Below are 24981 nucleotides of genomic sequence, written 5' to 3' on the forward strand. Positions count from 1 at the left end.
ATAATGTATGTCTTATATTTGCAAATGAACAATCAAACACTTATTTCCATTCTCATTTCTATAAAATACTACAGTTGATACATTTGGACAAGTCAGGTCACCTTGAACAAATTCCGGATGCAGATATTTACTGCTTTAACTCCTTTTGAAGGGTGGGATTTAATAACCCAATTTCATTTAGCTGAATATTTTAGCAACATTAAAAAACAAAAAGTGGCACTAGTTGGTAACTTCTTAAAGCAGCCTCAGTTATTCACAGGACTGCTCAGCTGCCTCTTTTCAAACTATGGTGTGATATTAGGTACCTAATAACTTAAGGATTTGCTCTTAGGCACTGCAAAAGTCAGAAGCATTTCCCCCCGGTGAATTCAAAGTGCTTTGCGATTCTAGTATCTAGAAAGTATTAATGAAAAATCTACACAAAGGGACCTATTACCACATGCGGTGGTCATGCTCAAAGGTTAAAACATTCTGGAAAATGATCCAAAAACAACTGGAAGAAATTACTACACAGAAAGTGCCTCTTCGACCAGAAACTTACTTATTAGGAATATTGACAAAAGACTATAAAAAAGAAATACAATATTTGATAATACACATTCTTACAGCAGCTAGAATTACTTTCGCACAAATGTGGAAATTGGAAGACACGCCATCAGAAGAGAGAACAATACAAAAAACATTGGAATGTGTGGAGATGGGCAGACTTACCAAAGAAATTCAAGAAAAAGAAGACACAGATTACTATTTGATTTGGCAAAAATGGTACGATTGGTTAGAGAAAAAGAAGACGAAATAAGGGAATACCACTCAAGGACACAAAAATGAGGAACCAAAATTAATATCATTACATAAATATTGTTATATAATGAAGGATATATAGATATATGGATATACAAATTACCGATGTAGCTCTATTCACAAAGCTCAAGTTGCATGACTTGATTTTAGTGTACAGTTTGTTTATGTATAGTTTGTTTTTATGTGTGTATGTTTGTATATGTATGTTTGTTTATCGTTAATAAAAAAAAAGAAAGAAAAATCTGAGTTTGCAGCATTACGTGTGCCTAGCATGTGTGTTGTCCCTCATAAAAATTTACACGTCTGAAAGTTCACATCGACATTCTTTACCAGTACCATTGACCTCATTTGTGGTTACTTTTGAGTAGACTTGCAAGGATTATAATGCCATTTTATTAATCAAGAACTGAGGAAGAATATTACAATATTTTGAATGCTGTAACCCAGGGGTGTGAAACTCAATTTCATTTAGGGCTGCATCAGGGTTGTGTTTGATCTTAAGGGGACAGGGTGGGTGTGGACAGCTTGACATCACTCTTGTTGGGGGGTGCCTGTGGAGGCCTGAGTGCTCTGCCAGTGAAAATGGGCCTCCAAGCTCTGTTTTCGGCTACAATGGCATCCTGCAACCCTCTGCCAGCAAAAATGGAACTTGGGGACGGGGGCTGCACATGGCCCTCGTGAGCTCCATTTTCACTGGCAGAGGCACCACGGGCCAGTCCTTTGCTGTTTCCAGGGCGGCCCTGTGGGCCAGATCTAAGCACATCATGGGCTGGATCCAGCCCCTGGGCTTTGAGTTTGACACCGCTGCTGTAACCTATTGATGTTTCTGCTACTGTTAAAACTGATGTGAATACAGGTATATTTTGAAGACTGTCAACCTGAATGTGATTTTGATTTTATTTCTATTTTTTTTTTAAATAAGCATGTTGGAAGATGCTTAATTGAGAAACCCGAAAGTAATGATGTGGATAGTAAAAAAATTAAATGGCAAGAAACATAAACTTTGAAAAAGCTTTATCTAATTTCATTTGAGAAAGCTGTGCTTCATATTTGTATTGCATTCTGAGCACCATCCCAACCTTGAGATAACAACTTGTACAATCACTGTTTGTGTTGGTGAATATATAACAATGCAGTTTAGAGGAATATATGCTAACACGTACAGCAGCTGCCCTGAACCAATGCTAAACAATTGCTCAGTGCAGGAATCCAAATTAAGCATCTGTCCAGCTTTTACTTGAGAATTTCTAATTAAAAAAAACCCATTTCTTTTTGGAAATTGGCAGTATTGTTAAAGGGCTCCTGCTGTTAGGAAGTTTATAGAAAATGAGACATACTCCTTCAGGCTTCTCAAGGCTAAACATACATGTTCCTTTAATCTTGTCTCACAGGACTTAATTTTCCAGTCCTCTGATCACCTTTGTTGTCTTTTATGCACCTACTTCAGTTGTCTTAAACTGGGCACAATTCCTGAGATGGGATACAGTCAGCACTTACATATATATAGCTGTGTCATGAATGCTAGTTTAGAAAGGTGAACCTTTAAACATGAATGGCTTGCCAGATAAATGAAAGCTGGTTGCTATATTTAATTACATAGTTTCTGTAATATGTCTAGAATAGGGAATCATCTTACAGTGGTAATTATTCTTAGCATACCCATCTGAGCAAGATTATGTTCTGGTAATTGGCTTTGAATCTATTTTATTTTAGCAATCTTTTAATCTAATCCTTTCCATCAATGTTTATATATTGAAGGAGTAATATAGACATGCTAGAAATAAAGAGATTGAGGTCACTTTCTTTGCAGGCTGCAGAGGAGTGTTAGTTAGGAAGAGATGTGGAAAAAGACAAAAATCAAACATTGATGCATTGTTTGTTACTTGTGTAACTTCTGACCAGTTCTAGACAATGAGGTATTATCGACAGTGTCTCTTAATAGGAAATGAATGAATAAGCATGCAGAAAAGTATATTAGGATGAATCTGAATCATTTGGTATCTTTTATATTTCATTGCTCCTGGCTTGTATGGGCAAACATAACTATTTTGGAAAGTGTGGGGACTATGTTCATCTCTCTATTTCAAAACAAGACTACTACTTCTATTACATAATATGGTGCATAATTATACCTAAGTCAAAACTAGCCCATTGTACAAGGAATATAAGTATTATTTGCAATCAAGTCAATATAGGATCGCCTTCTTCTCAATTGCAGCTTCTTGGACAGGTGATGAAACTTAGTGGAGGCAGAAAGGAATACTTAGGGATACTTAGTTATATATCTGGTGTTCAGAATAATTCTATGGATGTCTAGTATCTTGTCCTGCACATTTCTGAAATGTATTTGTTTGCTAATATTGTTGAACAGAAATTTGTTTACTTTGTAGAAAACACCAGTTGTGCTAACCTTGTACTTTGGATGAAACCCAGAAATCACTGATCCGCATTCAGAAGGAAGCATTACTTTATGATTATCCTATCCTTTTGCACGGATAGGGCTCTCAACTTGGGCGTCCTCCTGGATGCACGGCTGTCTTTAGAAGAGCATATGATGGCCGTGGCCAGGGGGGCTTTTTATCAGGTCCGCCTGATTCGCCAGTTGCATCCCTTTCTGGATCGGGACTCCTTACGCACAGTCACTCAGGCACTCGTCACTTCCCACCTGGACTACTGCAATGCTCTCTACATGGACCTCCCCTTGAGGAGCACCCGAAGGCTCCAGCTGGTTCAGAATGTGGCCCCAAGGGGGATTATGGGAGCGAGGGGGCGCTCCCATGTGACATCTCTCCTGCGTGAGCTGCATTGGCTTCCAGTGGTCTTCCGGGTGTGCTTCAAGGTGTTGGTTACCACCTTTAAAGCGCTCCATAGCATAGGACCTGGGTATTTGCGGGACCGCCTTCTGCCGCTGATAGCCTCCCACCGACCAGTACGCTCCCACAGAGAGGGACTCCTCAGGGTGCCGTCAGCCAGGCAATTTTGGCTGGCAACCCCCAGGGGGAGGGCCTATTCTGTGGCAGCTCCTGCCCTCTGGAACGATTTGCCCTCGGAGATACGAAGGATATCAGATCTCCATGTCTTTCGCCGTGCCCTGAAAACTTTTCTTTTCCATCAAGCAGGGCTGGTGTGAACCCCCCCCCTTTTTTTTAGTTTTTAATTTGTCAATGAGTTTTAATTCAAATTGTTTTAAATTTGGGCCAAAGTATGTAATTCTTTTAATAATTTTAAATTTTGTATTGGTATGTGTTTTAGTTCTGACTGGGCCCCGCCCTGAGTCCACTAGGAGAAGGGTGGTATACAAATTGAATAAAATAAATAAATAAATAAATAAATAATTCCTCTCATACCATGTTTAAATGTTGGGGAAAGAGTAGCTATCAAGGATTTATTATTTCTACAAATATATCACAGTCAATGTAAAAACAATCCAAGTTACATAGTTTGTTGTATTTTAATAAAAACTTAGCTCTCAACCTTTCTTTGGTTTTCCTTTATCTTATTTGCAAATTTATTCCATTCTTTTGAAAAACCAAAGATGTTATACTATTGGTGCTTTTGCATGCTGTATGATAATAAATAGGAAGATTTGGTTCCCTCCTTCTCATATTATACAGCATTTCCCCCTCAATGTGAATATCCTCCATTTTTATGGACTTCTCAAATTCTCAGATAGCATAATCCTTAAAAATGCTGGGATTGAAGTTTGAAGTTCTAGAAAGCACCCATGTTGGTGAAGGCTAGTATGTCTGTATCAGTGGTGATCAGTGGTTGCTCCCGGTTCTGTCTGGTTCTTTAGAACCAGTAGTAAAAATATCAGGAGGTTCCACCCACTTGCCCGGACGACATAATTGACAATCTGCACATGCGCAGAAGAAGCTTCTGTGCATGTGCTCGCACATTCCTGTTGCGAACCGGTACTAAAGGTAAGTAGAACCCACCCCTAGTATGTATGTATGTATATATGTATGTATATATGTATGTATGTATGTATGTATTTTAAATGTTTATTAATTTTATATGCCATCCATCTCATGATTTGAGGTGACTCCGAATGGCATATGAAGTGACTGAGACAAATTGGACTAATCTCAAATAGACTGGATTACATTTAGAGCTTCTGTTCATGCCCTTAAAGCATACTGAGTTCCCTAGGAATTATATTTTAAAAATATCTCCTAAATTTGCATGTATTTGGGAAAGTTGCATAGATAAAATTGATCATAATCGGGAAAGTTGTGAACATTAAATGGATGCAGAATTTCCAACATGTACTTTAGAATCCATTAAAATATATGGAATTAATAGATAAAAAGTGATGACACAGATAGAATTTATATTAATGCTTTTATCCATTTTTATAATGAATAGACAATTTTGCTGTATGATATCTGGACTAATTGAAAAACATATATGGTCTTGGCAATGTAGAATACAATAAGACTTATTTCTGTGAATTAAAACAGTCACCTATTTTACATAATCTCAATCAACTGCCAATTCATTAGTAGGCTAATTAATATTCCTTGAATAATCATGATAATTTTGACCAAAATACTGTTTTAGTTTAGGCTTAAGTATATATAACAGGCCTAATCTTAAAAGTAGTATCTGTGATGAAATGTAGTCTGGAGATGCAGGAAGGAGGGGCTCTTTGCCCCTAACAATCTGGATCCTCATTTTACTGACCTCGGAAGGAGAGAAGACTGACTCAACCTTGAGCCAGTCAGAATTGGACCCTTGACTGGGTAGAGTCAGCCTACAATACTGCATTCTAACAACTGTACCACCACGGCTACATAATGAAGAAATTACTGTACTTTGAAGTAACTCTTTGTGTGTATCATTCTTGGTTCCGTGTGCCTAATGTTAATCCTGCAATTCTGAACTACATTCCATCACTATATCAGGAGTAAATACATTTTTAAGGTACGTAGTAGAAAAAGTTATACTTACGTATATTATAAACATTTGCAAATGACAAACAAATATAGCTTTTCCTCTTTTTTTAATTCACAAACAGAATAATGCTTGAAAATCTGGCATGATAACAATTCCAATTTTAATGAGTAGCACATTCAAATGTGCAATTTAATTTTAATAGGACCATCTCTAAGACAGTGAGGAGCTCTTACAATCAGTAGGTAGACAATACAGAACTAGATGCAGCAAATAAATGGCTTCCCTGAAAGCAGTTTTCAGTATTTTAATTTACTCTCTATGCACCTAAAACAATGTTTGTAGTATTCTTTGGCAAATAGTATCTATATGGGTTGAATAATTTCCTGAATTACTACGGTACTTGCAATGATGTTCCTCTAAAGATGGAAGGGCTATATCAGAGGCCTGAAAACCTGGAACTTTAAAATACAGATGGATACAGTCTGTCTACTAAAAGCAGCAATATGTGGATATCATCTTCATTTAAGGGGGCGAAATGTTTCATATTTCATTCATCTTGGCTTTTGTTTTGTATTTGGTATGAACTTGAAATCATGCTTGTGATATAGTTTTTGTCTGGAGATGTCTGTTGGAATATTATCTAAGTACTGGCACTGTCAGCCAGCTTGTGAGCATTTCATTGTTGTGGGAATTGGCAAGATTTTACTCAATCTGGAAATGGGTTAGCTACTTTCCATTATCTTTGACACATATCAATGCTTTTATGCCCTTTCTCTTTGTTTAGATCACTATTAGGTGAAACTATAGCATACAATATGCTAATACCATACTTTGTTCTTTGGTTTCATTGCTGAGTCAGATAGAAATTTAAATATCCTTTTAACTGGCTGCTGCTGAAACTGGATTTACTTCGGTGTGGAGTTACTTTGGATCATATTATTTTTATAGGAAAACATCTATTTACTGTGTCCTATCATGAATTCAGCAATCTGCATGGATTGTTAGCTAAGGCATCTAGCATCCTTTTCAATAAAGATAGAATTCCAAAATGGCTTAAGTTGTTCCACAAAATGGGAAAAAACACCTTCTCTTTTAAATAAGTTGAAACTTGATTTTGATGACTGAACACTATACAATGCTGTCAGTAGTAGTTATGCCAGCAACATTCAAACACAAGTAGTTTTATTTTCTTTCTCTTTTTTTTGCAATTATCGTGACATTCCTTAATCTCATTAGCAGAATGGATTTAATCTCTCATTGTACAATACAAAATAACTAGCTTTTGGTTTTGGTTTCCTAATATTCTTTTGGCTGATACTCTATTTTCCCACTTCTTACTTTAACTTAAAAAAAAAGCTAGCTGGTTGCCATAAAGAAAAGCAGGATTTCTCAACCAACATAGAAATTCAATAATAATAATAATAATAATAATTCCCCATAGCTGCATTTTGGTGCATGTTGAGCACTAATGACTACTTCTATGCCACTTCTAATATTAAGCAAGTTATTCTGAAATATTGTAATAGTGCTTGACATTTGATTTTCACTAGAAATTCATAGCCATTTGGGAGATAACAATGCAGAACACCTTTCTTTGCTTCACTAAAGGAAAGGCAACACTATTTCTACAGATGGGATTTGATCATGTTGATTAGGGAGTCGTATATTCCACACTCAATTTATTCTTTTTCTGAATGACTCAAAGCTCAGTCAGTTAGTGAAATAAAATACAGACCTGAATTTTAAAAATATAAATATATTGATTTATTGGCCTGTAAACAATACAAATTCTATGTACAATGAATCTCACAATAACTTGTTATTTCAGAACTTTTGCCGTGTGTTTTCTTTCATTCTTACCAATGACAGTTGAAAAGTGAAATAAATAGATTTTACAACATTAGCAATCTGTTGGGCTACCAAACATGAAACATATATTTCTAAACATACTGAGAAATCTACCCCAATATGCTTGAGATCAAACAATTAGATATGAAATTCTTCCATTTTGAATTTCCAGTGTTGCAATAGATACCTTCACTTAAACTAAATCATTGAAGGTTTTTGAATTAACTGTATTGGAGGAGTTGGTATACCTACTCATTTGTCTATTCTTCCTCAGGCATGATGTACTTCAAAAATAAACAAGACCTCCAAGTCCAGAATACTTTTCCAAGTGTAGAACTATAACTGTAATCAGTTTATCAGGATTCTCTAGAGGATTTCCATGTGAATTTCACCCATGTTACAAAATTCATGCTGGAAATGAAGGGTTGGCATTCTGACACTTGTAGGGCCACAGAGAGAGATTTTCTTTACTTCCAAAAGAAAATTTTAAAAATTGCCCAAAACTTACAGAAGCACCAAACCTTGAAATCTGAATTCTTATAAGATGTTGGTACTTTTATGTGATATCTCTGTCATATTTTATGATCTTGGAAGATGTTGACTTTTTATTTCATTTCATTTGTCTAAGATCATCATACAAAATTACAGAATGATGCCTAAGGACTAGAAAAGTCTGATAATTTCTGCTTTATAGGATTAAATGTATTACCAGAAATGCTGAAGCTGACAGTGATTTCAAAAAGAAATGACAGATGTTTTGCAATCATCTTGTGATAGAAATCAGTGTGTATTGCCCTGTGATGAATAACTGTTAGCAACACACTGTAGCAATTTCATCAAGGGCAATTAACTCCTGAAGCCAAGAATTGCTATAATGAAAGCTCCATCATTACATCAGATGTTCTATTTCATATTTGGTTTCCCCCTCTCAATTTTTCCAGTTACAAAACCTCAATAATAATACAGCATATTCAGATACACAAACACACTCACTCACACATACAAACATACACACTTCTTTCTTTTAAGAAATACATCAACAGAGCTCTGTGATGCTTTATTATTATATTAGTCTTATTATAATCATTTTATTTTATTTAAAAAAAATATGCATTTCTAAAAAAGATGTTACTGTACTGATGAATTAAAAGTAATTACTGAAGCTATGCAATTATTGCTCAGTTAATGTTAATAAAGGTTCTAAGTAGTATATTAAATTTATGATATGATAAAATATATACGTCCCTGAGTTTAATGCTCCACTAGATGAATGTTTACAAATGTTAAAAAAAGAAAAAAAAGGATCGCCCCCTAAAATAAAATAAATATTTTATTTCTGACTTCCCCTTTCTTAGTACTATGAACTGCAGTATCTGTAAAACTATATTCTGTATAGTTTTTATCTTACTGTATAATATGTAACATTGTTTTCTTCCTTGAAAACAGTTAAACATCTTTTTATATGTACATTTACATTGTTGGTTCTGCTATTGCTGCATACTTGCCAAATTTCAGTTCAGTCTCATACGGTTGGTGCTATATATTTTTGCAAAATTTTTTACATGTTCACTGCATGTGGCAGACTGTTCCTTCTGTTTCTTGGAAAGAACATTTAGTACTGTATGATTTGTCTACTTTGGCAATCATTGATGAGCTGTGTATTCTCTGCAGAACATTTTATGCCAGTTCAGTCTCAAAATTTGACTAGGAGTGAATTTTATAGATTTGTTTCATAGTTCTTCCCATTGCTTTATTGAGGCTTTATCTTTAAATTTTGGCATTCAATTTATCATACATATTTTTATTTGTTTCCCTATATCATATTTAAGTAGGACTCTGTGGTGTGTGTGTGTGTGTGTGTGTGTGTGTGTGTGTGTGAGAGAGAGAGAGAGAGAGAGAGAGAGAGAGAGAGAGAGAGAGAGGGAGAGGTCGTTTGTGTGTGAGAGAGAGACAGAGAGAGAGAATGAGAGAGAGAGAGAGAGAGAAAGAGAATGAGAGAGAGAGAGAGAGAGAGAGAGAGAATGAGAGAGAGAGAGAGAGAGAGAGAGGTCTCTCTCTCTCTCCCCTCCCTCCCTCCCTTCCCTCTCTCCCTCCCTCTCTCTGTTTCCTAATTGGTAGTCTTGATTCCGTATAAATATTTTAAATTCTGTCACTTCGTTTAATATTCTTATCTCATTTTTGAGGTCATTTACTGTATTACTCTTCCAGAAATTTGTAAATGTGTCAGCCATGGTATGTTCCAGCTTTTGCTGAGTAATTCTTGCTGTATCTTTGAACTATGAACTATGTATACACAACCTATCGAGGTTGTGTATGCAATTATAGCTTTGTGTAATGTTCGCTTATAAAGCGATTGTTCAAAGTTATGACAGCATTGAATAAGGTGTACTTACAATGGGTTACTTATAATGGGTTTCTTGTAGTTGTGGCTTCACAGCTTCCCCATAGTCATGTATCTCAGTTTGGATGTTTGGCAACTGTCTTGCAATTGTGACATTACAGCATCTCATGGTTATGTAATCACAATTTGCAACTTTCAATGTACTGGTTTCCAACAAGCAAAGCCAATGGGGAGGCTGGCAGGAGGTTCCAAATGATAGCAACATGACTGTGGGAAGCTGCCACTCCATGGGATTCATTTAGTGATGACATCTGCCAGAATTGCCATTATAAATCAGCATGGTCACATGACACCATGCCTTTCACAAATATCTGACACTGCAATGTCTGCAATGCTTTGGAATATAAAGCTGACACCAATCTTTATTATGATATGGTTTAAATACAACTGTCTGAGTACAACTGAAAAAAAAGCTTTAAGTGAATCTACAACTCTCAAGAAGACAAGTTTGGATTATTTTTTCTTCATGGATATTAACAACATCAAGAATTCCTTGAGAAAAAGAGACATGATAGACATTCCAGAGAACAAAAAGATTTTAGTCACAAACAAACTATTTAAACCTCACTGTCTTTTGCTTCTCTAGATTGCACTCCTTTCCCTCTGGGAATTCGGACTTCATTCCACAATAGTTAACCATGACCAACAGCTTGTAGTTTGAAATTTGAAAAAGTAAGGCTTCTATATTTTGAATCTTGTAAAATTTTAAGTTTTTTTTTTTGTTTCATATAAACAGAAACAATAAACAGCTTTTATTGTTTCTTGCCATTCATGTAAAAGTTTTCTCCCAGAACTGGAATTGGTGCTATTTGAAACAGATAATTTATTTTGAGGAATACATTCATTTTAATGATAACAATTGTATTACTTCTTAGTATTGTATCATTCCCATAATATCTGCTCAGGAGAGCTCAAATGACATAATCATCTCACTCATTGCTTCCTGTAAGAAGGCCTGTTAAATTAGCTGCTTGCAGCAACTGTGAAGGGAGATGGCGTTTCCTAATTTATTCTCCATCCCTGTGATAGCATTTAAAGAAATGCAAGACAGTTGCAATTTGAGGCTACTTGGAAAGCATATTCTTGCAGATACTGGACTCCATGGGTTCTTGCTAGATGGCAACGTACATATTAGTTTAGGAGACAATTATTGATGGTATCATTAAGACCTAGGTCCCATTTTCATTCATTCTTTTCCCTTTCCTGCAGCAAAGAGACTACTAAATGTAATTATGAGAACATTATAAAACGAACACATCACCATTGATTTTGATAAAGGCAGTCAATCATTGCTTCACTAGGCTACCCTGATTATTGCAAATGTATTGTCTGATGCTCTGTATCTGAAAATGTAGTCGTTTATGTAAGCAATAATATTGTTTGCCTTACTTAATCTTCTGTTCTCTTTGCAGTTAAATTGTAGCTGTCAAAATTACAAATGTGTTGGTTATCATTAAATGGTACCTTGCTTAAAGCAGACCATGACTCCATGCATTGAGATAAGATTAGACACCTTGAAATGCAACTAATAAATCAATTTGTAAATTGTATAGGGCATCTTTAGATTCAAAAAAGCTACAAGATAGTTCAGGAGAGGACTGTACTGCTGATGCATCTTACTAAGGGTTGTTCATCATAACAAGCTACAGTAGTGGCCAAAATTGTGGAAACCTTTTGGGAAAAGTCTATTTTCTAAAACTAGCTAATAATACCACTTTTTTTTTGGAGTATTACCATAAAATTATATATCAATGGAAAGATAATTTAATCAAGAATGTAATGCAATGACTTTTATGAAGGATTTGCTATTAGAATAGCAGTTACAGTATAAAGAAGAAAAGTGAAATATGTAGAAAAAATGAGATATACAAAAATTATCATGTCAGTTAATACTTAGTTGGGTAACCTTTAGCATGAATTACGGCCTTACAACATCTTCCCATGGAGTGAACAAGTCTTTTAGTTCTGCAGCTGTTATAATGTGAAACCAAGATTGAATGATTGCTTCTATTAACTGGGTTTATTACAGGTCGTTTCTGACTAACAAGTTTCTTTAGTCGGCTCCATAGATTTTCAGTTGGGTTAAGGTCTGGGCTATTCCCAGGCCATTCCAGCAGTGGAATATGATTATCTTGAAACTCAAAAAAAAGTGGTGTTATTAGTCATCAAACCTCAAAAATACACTTTCCCCAAAATGTTTCCACAATTTTGGCCACTACTGTAGTTTTCTCTACCTGCATATAGATGTGAGTAAATACAATTTGTAGTACATTATTTGTATGTTATTTTGTTAGTTTTGTATTTGTACTTTGTATTTGCATGTTATTCTGTTATTTCTGTATGTTATTCTGTTATTTCTGTATGTTATTCTGTTATTTCTGTATGTTATTCTGTTATATCTGTTATTTTTCAGGATCTTATTATTACCGGAATCATTCCACTACTCTATACTTTTAAATTCAGGTAGTCCTTGACATATGACTGGAATGAAACCTGCTATATGGTATGTCATTATGGTTGTAAATCGGAACAATGGTCATTAAACAAACCTATTGTACAGCTTGGCATCATTTTGTTGAAAACTGGAAGTAACTTCTATTTTTTGAAAAAAAAATGCAAAATGCAGACTCTAGGATGCTGTAAACAGCTATAAATGCAGCTGTGTGGCCAATGCATGAGGTATGTTCATGTGGGGAGGGAGGAGGCACTGTCACACCTTCAGAACCAGGTCATAATTCCCTTGTTCTATGAAGGCCATAACTTTAAATAGTTGCTAAGCAACCAGTTGTAAGTCAAGGACTACTTACAATGCACGTAAGTACAAGAGGTATACATAGGCACTTCTTATGTTATAATTTATCTCATAGTATTGAAGTATGTCAATCTGGGCTTTAGTTGCATGCCATATTTTTCTGTCATATGTATGTTTTTCTGAGATAAATGAATCTTCAACCAAGGATCTTAATCAAAGATTAAGCAGTGGTGTGTTAAATGTATGAAAGTCAGTTCTGCTAACTGTTTTGAGATCCCCACACTATGTCACAAGCTTCAAAACAACTGATAGACATTAGGTTCATTTTTTTCAATCAACGGCTATCTGTTAAAATATTCCCAGTCTTTAGTTAGTTTGCATATACTGTATGCATATGTGTTTAGTTTGATATAGTTTTGTTTGTTTTGCTTAGCCATGACTTGGAGGCTGTTTCCTGCAAAATATTTTGAACTAGATTTCACTTTTACGTGCTACTGCTTGAAATGCCTGTTGATAAAATGTGGCTATCTGCCCAGTAAAATTGAAACAGATGATTCATTTTATTTAAATCATACTTGGCTAATATCAGGTGGTAAATAACTTCTGGCATGGATGAAATTTTTTCTCATTAAAAATATATTTATGATATTTTTATCCACTGATCTGGTAGCTTGCATATGGCTCTATGCAATGATAAAGGGAGAAAAACGCCTTCTATGGCGGTGAATAAAAGGAAGAGAAGTCTGTTCCCATACATGCTTCTCTGGTGATTGAAAGAGCTTAAATAAATTATAATAGAAAAAAAAGAAATAAATAATAATAATATAATATTATATGATATAATATAATTAATATAATAATATATATTGTATTATATTATATTTATCATATTAGAGATTGTGGTGGGACATTGTCCATAATGTTGTTCTTTACATATGTTGCATATGTTACACAATGATTCTACTTATTTTTATCCCATTGGAAAGTTTAGATGTCTCCCAACTTTTACACATTTTTTTTCAGTCTTCCAAATTGTTTTTAGTGAATATCATATTGGTTGACTGAATATTAATATTAGGGCCTTTTATAAGATAGGAACTTTTTACTTTGAGTAAGTAAGTACTCAGAAAAATGATACATTTAAGTGATAGCAAAATCAAACTGTAGATAGATAGTTACTATGGCTGAAACAAGAATTGTAAAATTGTGCTACTATTATATCCTTTTCAATAAAAGGAATTTCTTGAAGATCATCCAACAGTCATAAGTTCCAATGATAACCTGAAACTCATCCAGTGATATTAAAATCATAGGAAGCAACCTTAAAACTCTAAATTTACAACTATTCCAGACCAAAAAATAATAGTAAACCAAATAATATTAAAAATTGACTTCCTTATCAGCTTAATCCTGAAGTTGCACTTGCATATTGAAAATATCTTCCTAGTAGTTTTTTCTCCCTAAAATATAGGGAGATACAATTTTTGTTGATCTTGAGTGAATCCACTTTGTTTTAACTAACTGTCAATATATTTTAGCACCGTGGCCTATATTGTTCTAGAAACTTCGGTCTTTAAAGACTCTGTATTAAAATATGCAAATAAGGAAAACAACAAACCTTTGAACCCTATAAGGGAAAGGAAGTACAACATGAGAGATATCAAGACTTGCCAATACAGGAAGTCCTCAATTTACAACTTTGTAAGTTACACTTTGTTTAGTGACTATTCAAAGTTACAATAGCACTGAAAAATGTGATTTAAGACCATTTTCACATGACAGTTGCAGCATCCTCAAGGCCATATGATCAAAATTCAGATGCTTGATAATGCTTCATATGGCAATTACATATGGCTTGATAATTCATATGGCTTGATAATTGCTTCATATGGCAATTACAGTGTCCTGGGACCTTTTGTGACCTTATAAGTGAAGTCAATGGAGCAACCAAATCCACTTAATAACCATGTCACTAACTTAACCACTGCAGTAATTACTTAACAAGAAAGGTCTTAAAATGGGGCAAAATTCACTTAAAAATGTCTTGCTTAGCAACAAAAATTGTGGATTCCATTGTGGTCATAAGTCAAGGAGTACTTGAATATCGTTTACATTTGGTATATGCAAAGGAAGAGTTGCTGTGAGTTGGAAAGTCATAGAGAAACAGATTAAATACAAAGAAATATATCTGGAATTCATAAAACAATGAAAGCCTTGTTGGATAAATCTGTAAGGATTCAAGAAAGAATCTAAAGTGATTCTGGTAATACCTTATAAATCAGCCACTCAAGAAGACAGTATTTGTAAGTGCAAAGCTTTCTTGAAAAAGATTAGAACTTGATGAACCCATAATAGGAATGGAGGATTTCAAATGTCAATCTGCTGGAACTCTAATTCTGGTAAAAATGGATTGCCTAAGTTTCCTTGCTGATATCGTCATCTTTTAGAAGTACAGAAAGGAACAGGGGGATCTGATTACCTGAGATGAACTGGTGAAAGTGAAATTGTAGGAATTTTGAGGAAAAATGGCTATGTGATCTTGAATCTGTAAGAAGAGAGAGAAGAATATCATCACACTTACTTTCTAGCCTTCTGGAAAGAGCTCAGATATAGGGTTTTGTGGCTAAAAATCTTTGGAGAAAAAAAAGTTCAAAAGAGAAATTCTGAAAGCTGAAATAATGAGAGCATCATTACAAAATATACCTGTCAGGAAGTCAGTGTGGCTGCACAGGAGATCTCTCTAACATTGAGAGTTAAAAATGACAAGTATTGGAAATGGATAACTAATGATGAATGTAATAGAATAGTACATCTAGAAAATAATACATTTTTGTGAGTTGCCAAGAGTTACATGCTATCTCTTTAAATTACTTTTTGCAGCAGATGACAGAGCAAGGATGCCTTCCCACCTTTTCAACCCTTCCTTCCTTCCTTCCTTCCTTCCTTCCTTCCTTCCTTCCTTCCTTCCTTCCTTCCTTCCTTCCTCCCTCCCTCCCTCCCTCCCTCCCTCTCAATTCCAGCAGACTCTTGGTTGGTTTGGATTTGCTTTAAAAAAGATAAAGAAGTAGAAAAATGTCTGTTATTGAGACATTTTAAAAAATAAGGATTGCCTTTGTTGTTGTTTAGTGGATTTAAAACTCCGGAGTATGATCTGGCCATTCTAAAATATACGAGAAAAAAGTAAGATAATACATGGATTCAAGGCCTTCATAAAAAATATTATAGAAAATCAGAAAAGATGAATGTTTATAAATACTGTTATATACTACAGTGATATATTTATAATCTCCTGACTCTACAGTTAATAATCTCTGATATATACTTTATGATTCTGGGACAGACATCACATGACTGGCCATTGACACTTAACATTGCTGTCCTCATGAGGGCAAAAAACAAATAAAATGGGAGACTGACAGGCTTTTCTAACCTAGACTTGGCAGTAAATTCTTTGAAAATAAATGGTTTAGTTTACCTCTTCGGTTTGATTTGTCAGAAGACCCATAGACACAGCTTAACTGACTTACAATCTTGATTGTTGTGTGCCACCCAAAGTTACTCCTGGGAAGATGAGTGGCTATATAAATAGCTACTCATTATTTATATTTTATTGTTTATTTTACAAACAAACAAACTTTTACGGCAGACAAAAAATGAAGCCATGCACAAAAGCCAATTGATGTTGCGAGAGCTAAGGGTTTTTTTACCTTCAGAAATTTAAACTTGTGGCTTCTTCCTCCCATCTTTTTGAACGAACAGATAAACACAATGTCTGATAACTCTGAAGCCAAGTAATCTTTGAATCTATAATAGCTGTCTCTGATCAGGGAACTGCTGATTCTTACCTCAATCTTTCCAATTTATGCATGTATATTTGTTCATTGTAAAATGTAACTCCTCTTTGCTAAACAATGATCAGAAAAAGCAGTGAAATAGACAACACAAGTAAGCCAAATTCAAATAAAAAATTAAGAAGACAAATTCACCAAAAGTTTGTTTCCTCATTTGAAATGATCTGTACTATTATTCAAGCAAGAAAAAATAGTCAGCTTTCTAAATATTCTCATTTACTGATTTACTGATTTCAAAGGAAAGAAAAAAAAAGGTTAAAATGATACCATTGTTCTTATTTTATTTATTTATTTTTACCTTGCCTTTATTATTTTTAAAAATAACTCAAGGCAATACCTAATATTTCCTCCTCCTCCTATTTTTCCCACAACAACAACCCTGTAAAGTGGTTTGGGGTGAGAGAGAGTGACTGGCTCAAAGTCAACAATCAGTTTTCATGTCTAAGGCAAGACTAGAAGTCATGATCTCCTGAGTTTTAGCCTGGTGCTTACCCACTAGACCCATGATGGCAAACCTATGGCAGGCGTGCTAGAGGTGGCATGCAGTGCCCTCTCTGACGGCATGTGAGCCATTGTCCCAGTTTAGCTCTGCTATGCATGTGCACACACCTTCCGCCAGCAAGCTGGTCTTTGGGTCTCTGTCACTCATGCGCAGGGGCGAGGCGCATGCGGGGGCTATGTGCAGGGCAGGCGGCATGCAGGGAGCCTGTGCGTGCATGCGTGGGGGATAGGGCACGTGCAGAGGCCTTCACAGGCATGCTTGGGGCCCGGTGCATGCAGGAGGGCCGCACGTGCATGCATGGGGTGGGGCACATACATGGGGCCACGCACGCATTGCATTTTGGGCTTTGGGCATGCGTGAAAGACAAAGGTTAGTTATCACTGCACTAGACCAAAAGGCTCTCAATTTTTTATATTGGAAGCCATAAAAAGAGCACCTTAAAAAGGTTCAGAACCTATGATTTTCCAAGGGACTTTGTCTCCCAAGGGATATTTTGGAATTAAATCAGTATGAGGAATAATTTTCCATTATTCAATTTAGTGTCAACATATAGGCAAGGCAAAACAAACTGGTCATCAATTTAAATCATTACATTTAATCCTTGACTTGCAACCGTTTGTTTAGTGACCGTTCAAAGTTACAGTGGCACTGAATAAAGTGACCTATGACCATTTTACATACTTGTGACTAGTGCAACACTCCCATGTGTCAGTGTATAAGAGTTCATGAGTTGGAATAGGCATAGCAACAAGGTCAGCCAATGTTTGGTGGTTCAGACAGTTAGGAGCCTAGGCGTGGCTTAGCTCAACTGTTCTGTATATAGGAGAAGTCCTTTCTCTGCTGTCCCCGGCCTGTGTTTGTACCTACTTACAATCTCTTCTCTCTACCACATTGGAAAAATCAGCATGGGAATTATATGTTTGCCTTATGTGTTATTATATATATAAAGAAGTTTTGAATCCGGCTGAATTGTCTGATTGTGTGTGCTGCAACAAACTCTGGTCAGGTAATCACAATTCAAATGCTTGGCAACTAACTCATATTTATGACTGTTGCAACGTCCCAGGGTCATGTGATCACTTTTTGTTATATTCTTACAAGCAAAGTCAATGAGGAAGCCCGATGTACTTAACAACTGTAGTACTAACTTAACAACTGCAGTGATTCACTTAACAACTGTGGCAAGAAAGATGATAAAATGGGGCAAAATTCATTTAACAAATGTCTCATGTAGCAACAGAAATTTTGGGCTCAGTTGTGGTCATAATTTGAGGACTAGCTGTATGTTATATCTATCCAACAAATCTGTCAAATGAATTTATAAAGTCTCTTATTTTATTTTGTATGAATCTGATTTCTTCCATCTTTAAACTCTTACTGGTAAGTTAGCTTGAAGAATAGTATTAGCGCTCATGCCATTGCAAAACCTTTATATATTTATCCACTTAGAACTGGATGACCCTATGAATCTCAAGCTATTGGATTTTTCACTGATATTTGTTTAATTAGTCCCACATTACCAGTATTCAACTTTATACATTAGGAACTCTAATTCCAAGCTGTTTTTAAAAGGATATTACTTCTCAGCAATAAACCTGCTCCTGGTACCAAGATAGATAAGTACAGTATAGAATTTGGATTCTGGCCAATGCTGTTAATCCATGGTTTTTCAGCTTGACTTAGCCCTTTTAAAAATTAAAAGCCAGTTGTCACAATTGGTTTAAGATATAATATTATAGGAAGTAGAAGTAGTGTCCTATTGATCTCACAATTGCTCTTGTAATACAATTCCAAACAGTATGTAGCTTTATTGTTACATATCTCATTTTGTTTTCTTATGCAGTGAATGTTATGAATTACTGTTCTCTGATGTACTACAGCAAGAAACTGAAGGGAATATGAAACAACCAGAGACTATAAGAAAGAATTGAAAATAACAGAATTGTGGTATAATAATATACCTCACTTTCTTTAGGCATTATTTCATGTTCAGTTAACAATTTTGTGTGATCAGTCCGACATATAAGGAGGGATGGGTCTCTTCACTATTCCAGTTGCATTGAAGATTTAAGTAAATAGGTATCTCATGATTGTCTATAACTTCCAGCCTTTGTTTACATGTGAAAAATGCCATGAGATCCTACATTATCAGAGTTCTACCTCACAAAAAGCAATAATAAGTAGAGATAGGATCCCCTGGAGATGTTGTGATGGCTCCCTCTGGTGCTGGCTTGGATGACGAGGAAATTGCTGGCTCCGGGGACCTGGGAGGACATGAAAGGCTCTGTGGCAGAATCAGAATGGTCACCATGGTGTTGCTGTTGTGCCTTGCACAAATTGAAATCAAGTTGCCGTTATCATGCCTTGCATCTATTGAAGTCAAGTTGCCTTTCACTGTGCCTTGAACCCATCAAAACCAAATTGACTTCCCCATGCCTGGAGTCTGGAGAGTCATGTTTGCTTTCAGTGGTTGCTGTATGCTGCTCAGAATTCATTAGTTTACCTTGCTGGTGCTGCTCCGCCCCCCGCCCCCCATGCCTTAGGTGCAGAAGAGAGTTCAGTTTGCCTTGTTTCCATTACTTTAGCTATGTCTGCTCAGTGTTTTTGGAGAAGTCACTTATAATTGACTCTAAGGACTGCACTATCCATAGAGTGAGACCTGGGGAATGATTGTGGGGTTGGCTGTGTGAAATAACCATGCTTAAACCTGGTCATGATGTGTATGTGCTATAAGCATACAGGTATCTCTTCCCTTATGTCACCAGCACCAGTATAAGAAAGAAAAAATTGCTCACAGTCTCCCACTTTCTAGCCTGGTGCCTTAACAGTAGACCAAACTGGCTAATTTAACAGTTTTTAATACAATAAGAAATCCGTATAGAATACTTAATAAATGGATGTTAGAGTACATTAAATTAAATGTTCAAAGGTATAGAGACACATGGAATAAGGAACTGAGGTATTAATTACATACAAGTCAGGAAAGATTTTTGCATCTATAGGTCACATTTCCATAATTTAAATATATATAATTAATTCAAATTCATATTTCTTATCCACCGGACAATAATGTATATCTTCCAGTAGGAACTGAGGAGTTCATGCTGTTATTGTACTTGTGGTGATCAAAATGTATCACTGCTCGTGTGTTACTTTCCTGTGTTCTAGTGGCTTCTTTTGAGACAGAAATTATTTTGCATATTGATTGTATTCTGGAAGGTCAGTGGTTATTGTAGATGCTCATGTTTTTTTCAATTATAGACTACAGTTTGAAACTTAGAACAAGACGATGAAAATGGATATTTTTTGCTTCTATAATTAAAATAGAAAACTACAAGGTTGGAAAGAAATCTAATTTTTGTCAGTCATTCAATAGTACAAAGGACTTACCCAGGGATGGGTTCTACTTACCTTTACTACTAGTTCACAATTGGAGTGCGCATGTGCGCTCACTTCGCTTGCGTGTGAGCGCTTCTGCGCATGCACAGAAGCTTCTGCGCATGTGCAGATTGTCAATTATGGGCAGGTGGGAGGAGCCTCCCGCCACTTTTACTACCAGTTCACAAGAACTGGACAGAACCGGGAGCAACCCACCACTTACCTCTCTTTCTATACTAAAATAAGCATTTTTCTATAAGAACCCTTATTGCAGAACCCTTAATATTTAGAAAATCAGATCTCAAACACCAATGTATATGTATAATTTTCTATTTTTACAACATTTAAATAGAAATAAATATTGGATTTTAATTGTGTAGTATGACATGAATGTAGATTTGTATAAACAGAAATATGCTTCTGAAGTTTTTCTATTTTCCTTGATGCTTTTATAAAAATTAAAAACATAGCACATGAATGTTTATATTCATTACAGAACAAATGAAGCGTATTAGGTCAACTAACACAGTCATAAATTACCATATAATATAATCAGACTTTTTTCATCCTTGCAATACTTGTGTCTGCAATATGTATGTTTTGGAATTGAAATTCGGGGGAACTAATTTTTTTGCAGTGACTTTTACCATATTGAATGAGAAAACATTGAGGAAGATCTTGTCTCCATATTCTGTGGATAATGATAAACATTCACTGTTTTATTTTAGAAGATAAAGTAAAGCTATCTTTTCCTCAAAATCACAAAACAAGATCAATAGTAAGAAAAAAGAGAAGGCATATAGGAGAAAGGACCAGGAATTTTCAGCTGCTCAAACAAGCAACTATGTTCTCTAGATCACCTGTTAATCCTCACATTTTTCAAGGGAAGAAATTACAGACAGTCCACAATTGGGACCAGCAACTTAGTCATTGAGACAGTTGTTGAGTGAAACTTAATTGGGTGTACAATCTTACTTCAACTTTTATGTGCTTTACAGACCTGTGAAGATCATAAATGCAAGAATTTGTTGCAAAGTTACACTGTTGTAACTGTGAACAATCATTAAATAAGGACTCCCTTTATTGCTTTTCTTCTCAGGTAGAAAAAGCCCCCGGCATGGTCCTTTGAGTTTCATATTTGTGTGGAGCCCTTTATATATGTATAATAATTTTCATGGATATGGAATATCATAGATATTTACTACTTTAAAAAAAATCAGGAACCATAAAATAAGTCACATTTGGCAGAATTTGATACAATAAACAAAGGCAAGGTAGCAATAATTGGTTCCCAGAGATATTTGGGAACATTTCTCCATCTGATATAAGCTCCAGAATCTTAAGCCTAGTTAATAACTTTAAAGTATTTATCACAATCCTATAAACATATATGGAATGGATACACAACAACCTGAATATGCTCTGATCAGATTTAGATGGTCTGTCCTTCATTTCTCTGACAGGAAAAAGCCTACAAGTTAACTCTTCGTATAGAAAGTTCATTCTTTGGAGAGGCAAGTTTAGAGAAAGAAAAACAACCTTGTTTTAACCTTGTTTTCTGGTTATCTGGTTGGGTAATCTATTGTTACAGGTTGCATTCTGACCTGATCTTGTGTGTATGAATTCACTCATTTATAGAAGGGATAAAATGGAAGAATATTGTCCATTTTTTACCTTTTTAAATTGTAGCTTCTGTTGCCTTCCCATCTCTAAAATAGTTTTTGATAAAGGCTGCAAAGTGAAGTGGGAATTTGTAAACATCAACCTTTCTCCTGCAAGGAAGCCCAGTAAGCATAAATGTGCTCATGAATTATCTAATTTATGTAATTTAATCTATTGCTTCAGAAGCTAAATTCAACTAGATACCACACATAATTAATCAATTGTTGACCATTTGACATTTGTTCAGTTGCATGGAATAAGAGATTGATTCAAGGAATATTTGAAATAAAACTGATTTTGATTTTTTGCTGAAACTATAGTAAAGGAATTGGTGTTTTATGGGTTTAATGGTCAGAATGAGTAGCTTCTAACCTTCTTTATAGGAATTACAAATAAATTTATCATTCATGTTCCCTTAAAGAGTTTGGTAGCTACTTCTTTTTACTGTTTACATTTTGTTTTTCTCTTTCTTTTTTCTCTCTACTGTATTCTATTCATTTTCCTTACGTGTTACTTCTTTTCTGAAATCACTAAATGTATTCTTTTCATTTCAGGTCCACAGATTATGGTACAACATATGAAAAGCTAAATGACAAAGTGGGACTAAAGACTGTGCTGAGTTATCTTTATGTCAGTCCTACTAATAAGAGAAAGGTAAGGAAGCTATTTCTCAACAAGTAACAAAGTGAAAAATAAAAAAGCTTCATTCACATATTTGACAGTTCCAAATCTAAATCAAGAGCATAAAGTAAGTTGAATATTTTTTTTAAAAAATATAACTTTCTGTAGTTAGCATGGTATTTTCTATAGTTAATATACCGCATAATCTCTAAATTTCAGTTCTTATATCTGGGAATGAGCCCCCAAAACTCCATATAATTTTCTTCATGTAAACACACACAGAATTGATATCAGATTGTATACAAATCTAGAAAGTGGATTGTATCTTCACTCAAGGGACCAACGGCTTCCAATACTAATTTCCTTTTTCTAATGTGTTTGAAGAATCTTTTGTTATTTGTCTTCACAGTTCTGGCAATATGATCCCCAGATTTTCTTTCTGCCTCCCTCACTGTTACCTTTCTTTTAGAAGATTTTGTGCTTCTTGTTGTTTTAATTATGGCAGGTCTTCCATTTCTAAATTATCCTTTCTCAACCCTAAAAACTTTATTCCTTCTGCAACTTTCCAGCATAGTTCATTTATTCTAAATGCTCTATAGAATTCCTAAAATTAGCTTCATTATGCCAATATGCTGCTTCGTTTTAGGCTATGGATATGGAGATAGTTTAGCAATTAATTCTGTACTTCTAATTCAAAATAACCTTATGAGCATATAATTAGATGTTAATGTAGTTATATATGTTTTAATAATGCTTGTCTTTTTAATAGTAACTTTATTAAGAATTATAATTAGAACAGTAAAAACTAATGCAAATTGGAAAAAAAAATAAAAAATAGAAACAGTAGATGTAGAAAAGAAAAAAATAGAATGATAAATAGAAAAGAAAGAAAAAATAAGAATTCAGTGAAGAAAATTGAAAGAAATATATAAAGAATATTTATATATTAATTGCATAAGTATAAACAATTTTAGTAACTTTTCATCTTTTCTTAAAATACAATAAATAAAGTCTTCTTCTTGTCCACAAGAGCCAGGCTATTTCTGGATCTTCATTCCACCAGTTAGTTGTTGGTTCTGCTTTTCATGGAGCCATTTAGGTCTGCCATTTCTTCCCTCGAAATCAATAATACTCATTTTAACTAAAGGAATTTTCAGTGAGATGACCAAGAAGGGAATAATAATGTATGATATGATCTTCCTCTGAATTATGACAAACTTTACTCCTGCTAGTAGCTTATAGCAGCTGTATGTATATTAGTATAGTACTATGTAGTTGTCATTTCATTGCATCTTCTGGATAGTGGATATACACAACACTATGTTAAGAGTCATGGTGGCACAGTGGTTAGAATGGAGTATTGCAGGCTATCTCTGTTCACATTACCAGGAGTTTGATTCCTTTGATCCTGAGTGGCTCAAGGTTGACTCAGCCTTCCATCCTTCTGAGGTTGGTAAACTGAGGACCCAGATTATTGGGGTCAATATGTTGACTGTGTAAACCACTCAGACAGTGTTGTAAAGCACTGTGAAGAGGTATAGAAGTCTAAGTGCTATTGCTATGTTGCAAAATATTCTCTCAATTTGAGGTCCCTAACTTGAATAGGAAAAGCTCATCATGCTTGGGTAAAATTCAGTATTTATTGTACCTAGAGGCATATAGGCTTGAATTGGCACAAATTGACTAGTATTGTCAGAATAGAATGTAAGAAACTAACGTAAATTCAACTCATATTGGTAACCTAGACTTCTCTAAAACTGTTGTGCCAAAACTACAAATGGCAGAAAAGTCAATATCTAGATGCCTGCCAGTTGATGAATTATGCCATACAGAAGATTACAACTTGAGTTACACCAGAAGTAAATGATAAACAGATTAAATTACTTTATGAAATTAATTGAAGAAAAATAAATGTAGTGTGTATTCAAGAGACTAAGAAAAAAGGAGATTTACATCTGATTAAAAATGGCCTAATTTCATGGAGTTCAGTTGATGAAGAAAAGTATAGAAGTGAAAAACATCTATTTAATTATAAACAAAAGAGCTAAACATTGTATACTGCAAAGTACAGTATTGTTTTCATCCAGATTGCTCTTATGCATTTGAAAATTTTATGTTTACATGTTATACCCTATATCACCTGGAGTTCTAGAAGTCTACAATGCAATTATCAATCCATCAATGCACTGAAGAAACTTATACATAGTTGTACAGAAAAGGAAGGAGAAAAAAGTTTTATATTTATTTGCTAAAAAACTCAGTTTGT

At 34.9% G+C, this 24981-nt stretch overlaps 1 protein-coding gene across 1 annotated transcript in view; it reads left to right on the forward strand.

Moving 5' to 3' along the window:
- SORCS3 (sortilin related VPS10 domain containing receptor 3) overlaps positions 1–24981 on the forward strand; it is a 476925-nt gene that overhangs the window by 192106 nt on the left and 259838 nt on the right. Inside the window, exon 3 of the mRNA XM_034440055.3 lies at positions 22649–22748. Coding sequence (XP_034295946.1) covers positions 22649–22748 — 100 coding nt within the window. The remainder of the gene's footprint in view (positions 1–22648; positions 22749–24981) is intronic.

This window comes from Pantherophis guttatus, chromosome 6, assembly GCF_059756535.1.
Source record: "Pantherophis guttatus breed Tessera chromosome 6, ASM5975653v1, whole genome shotgun sequence".
Classification (NCBI taxonomy): Eukaryota; Metazoa; Chordata; class Lepidosauria; order Squamata; family Colubridae; genus Pantherophis; species Pantherophis guttatus.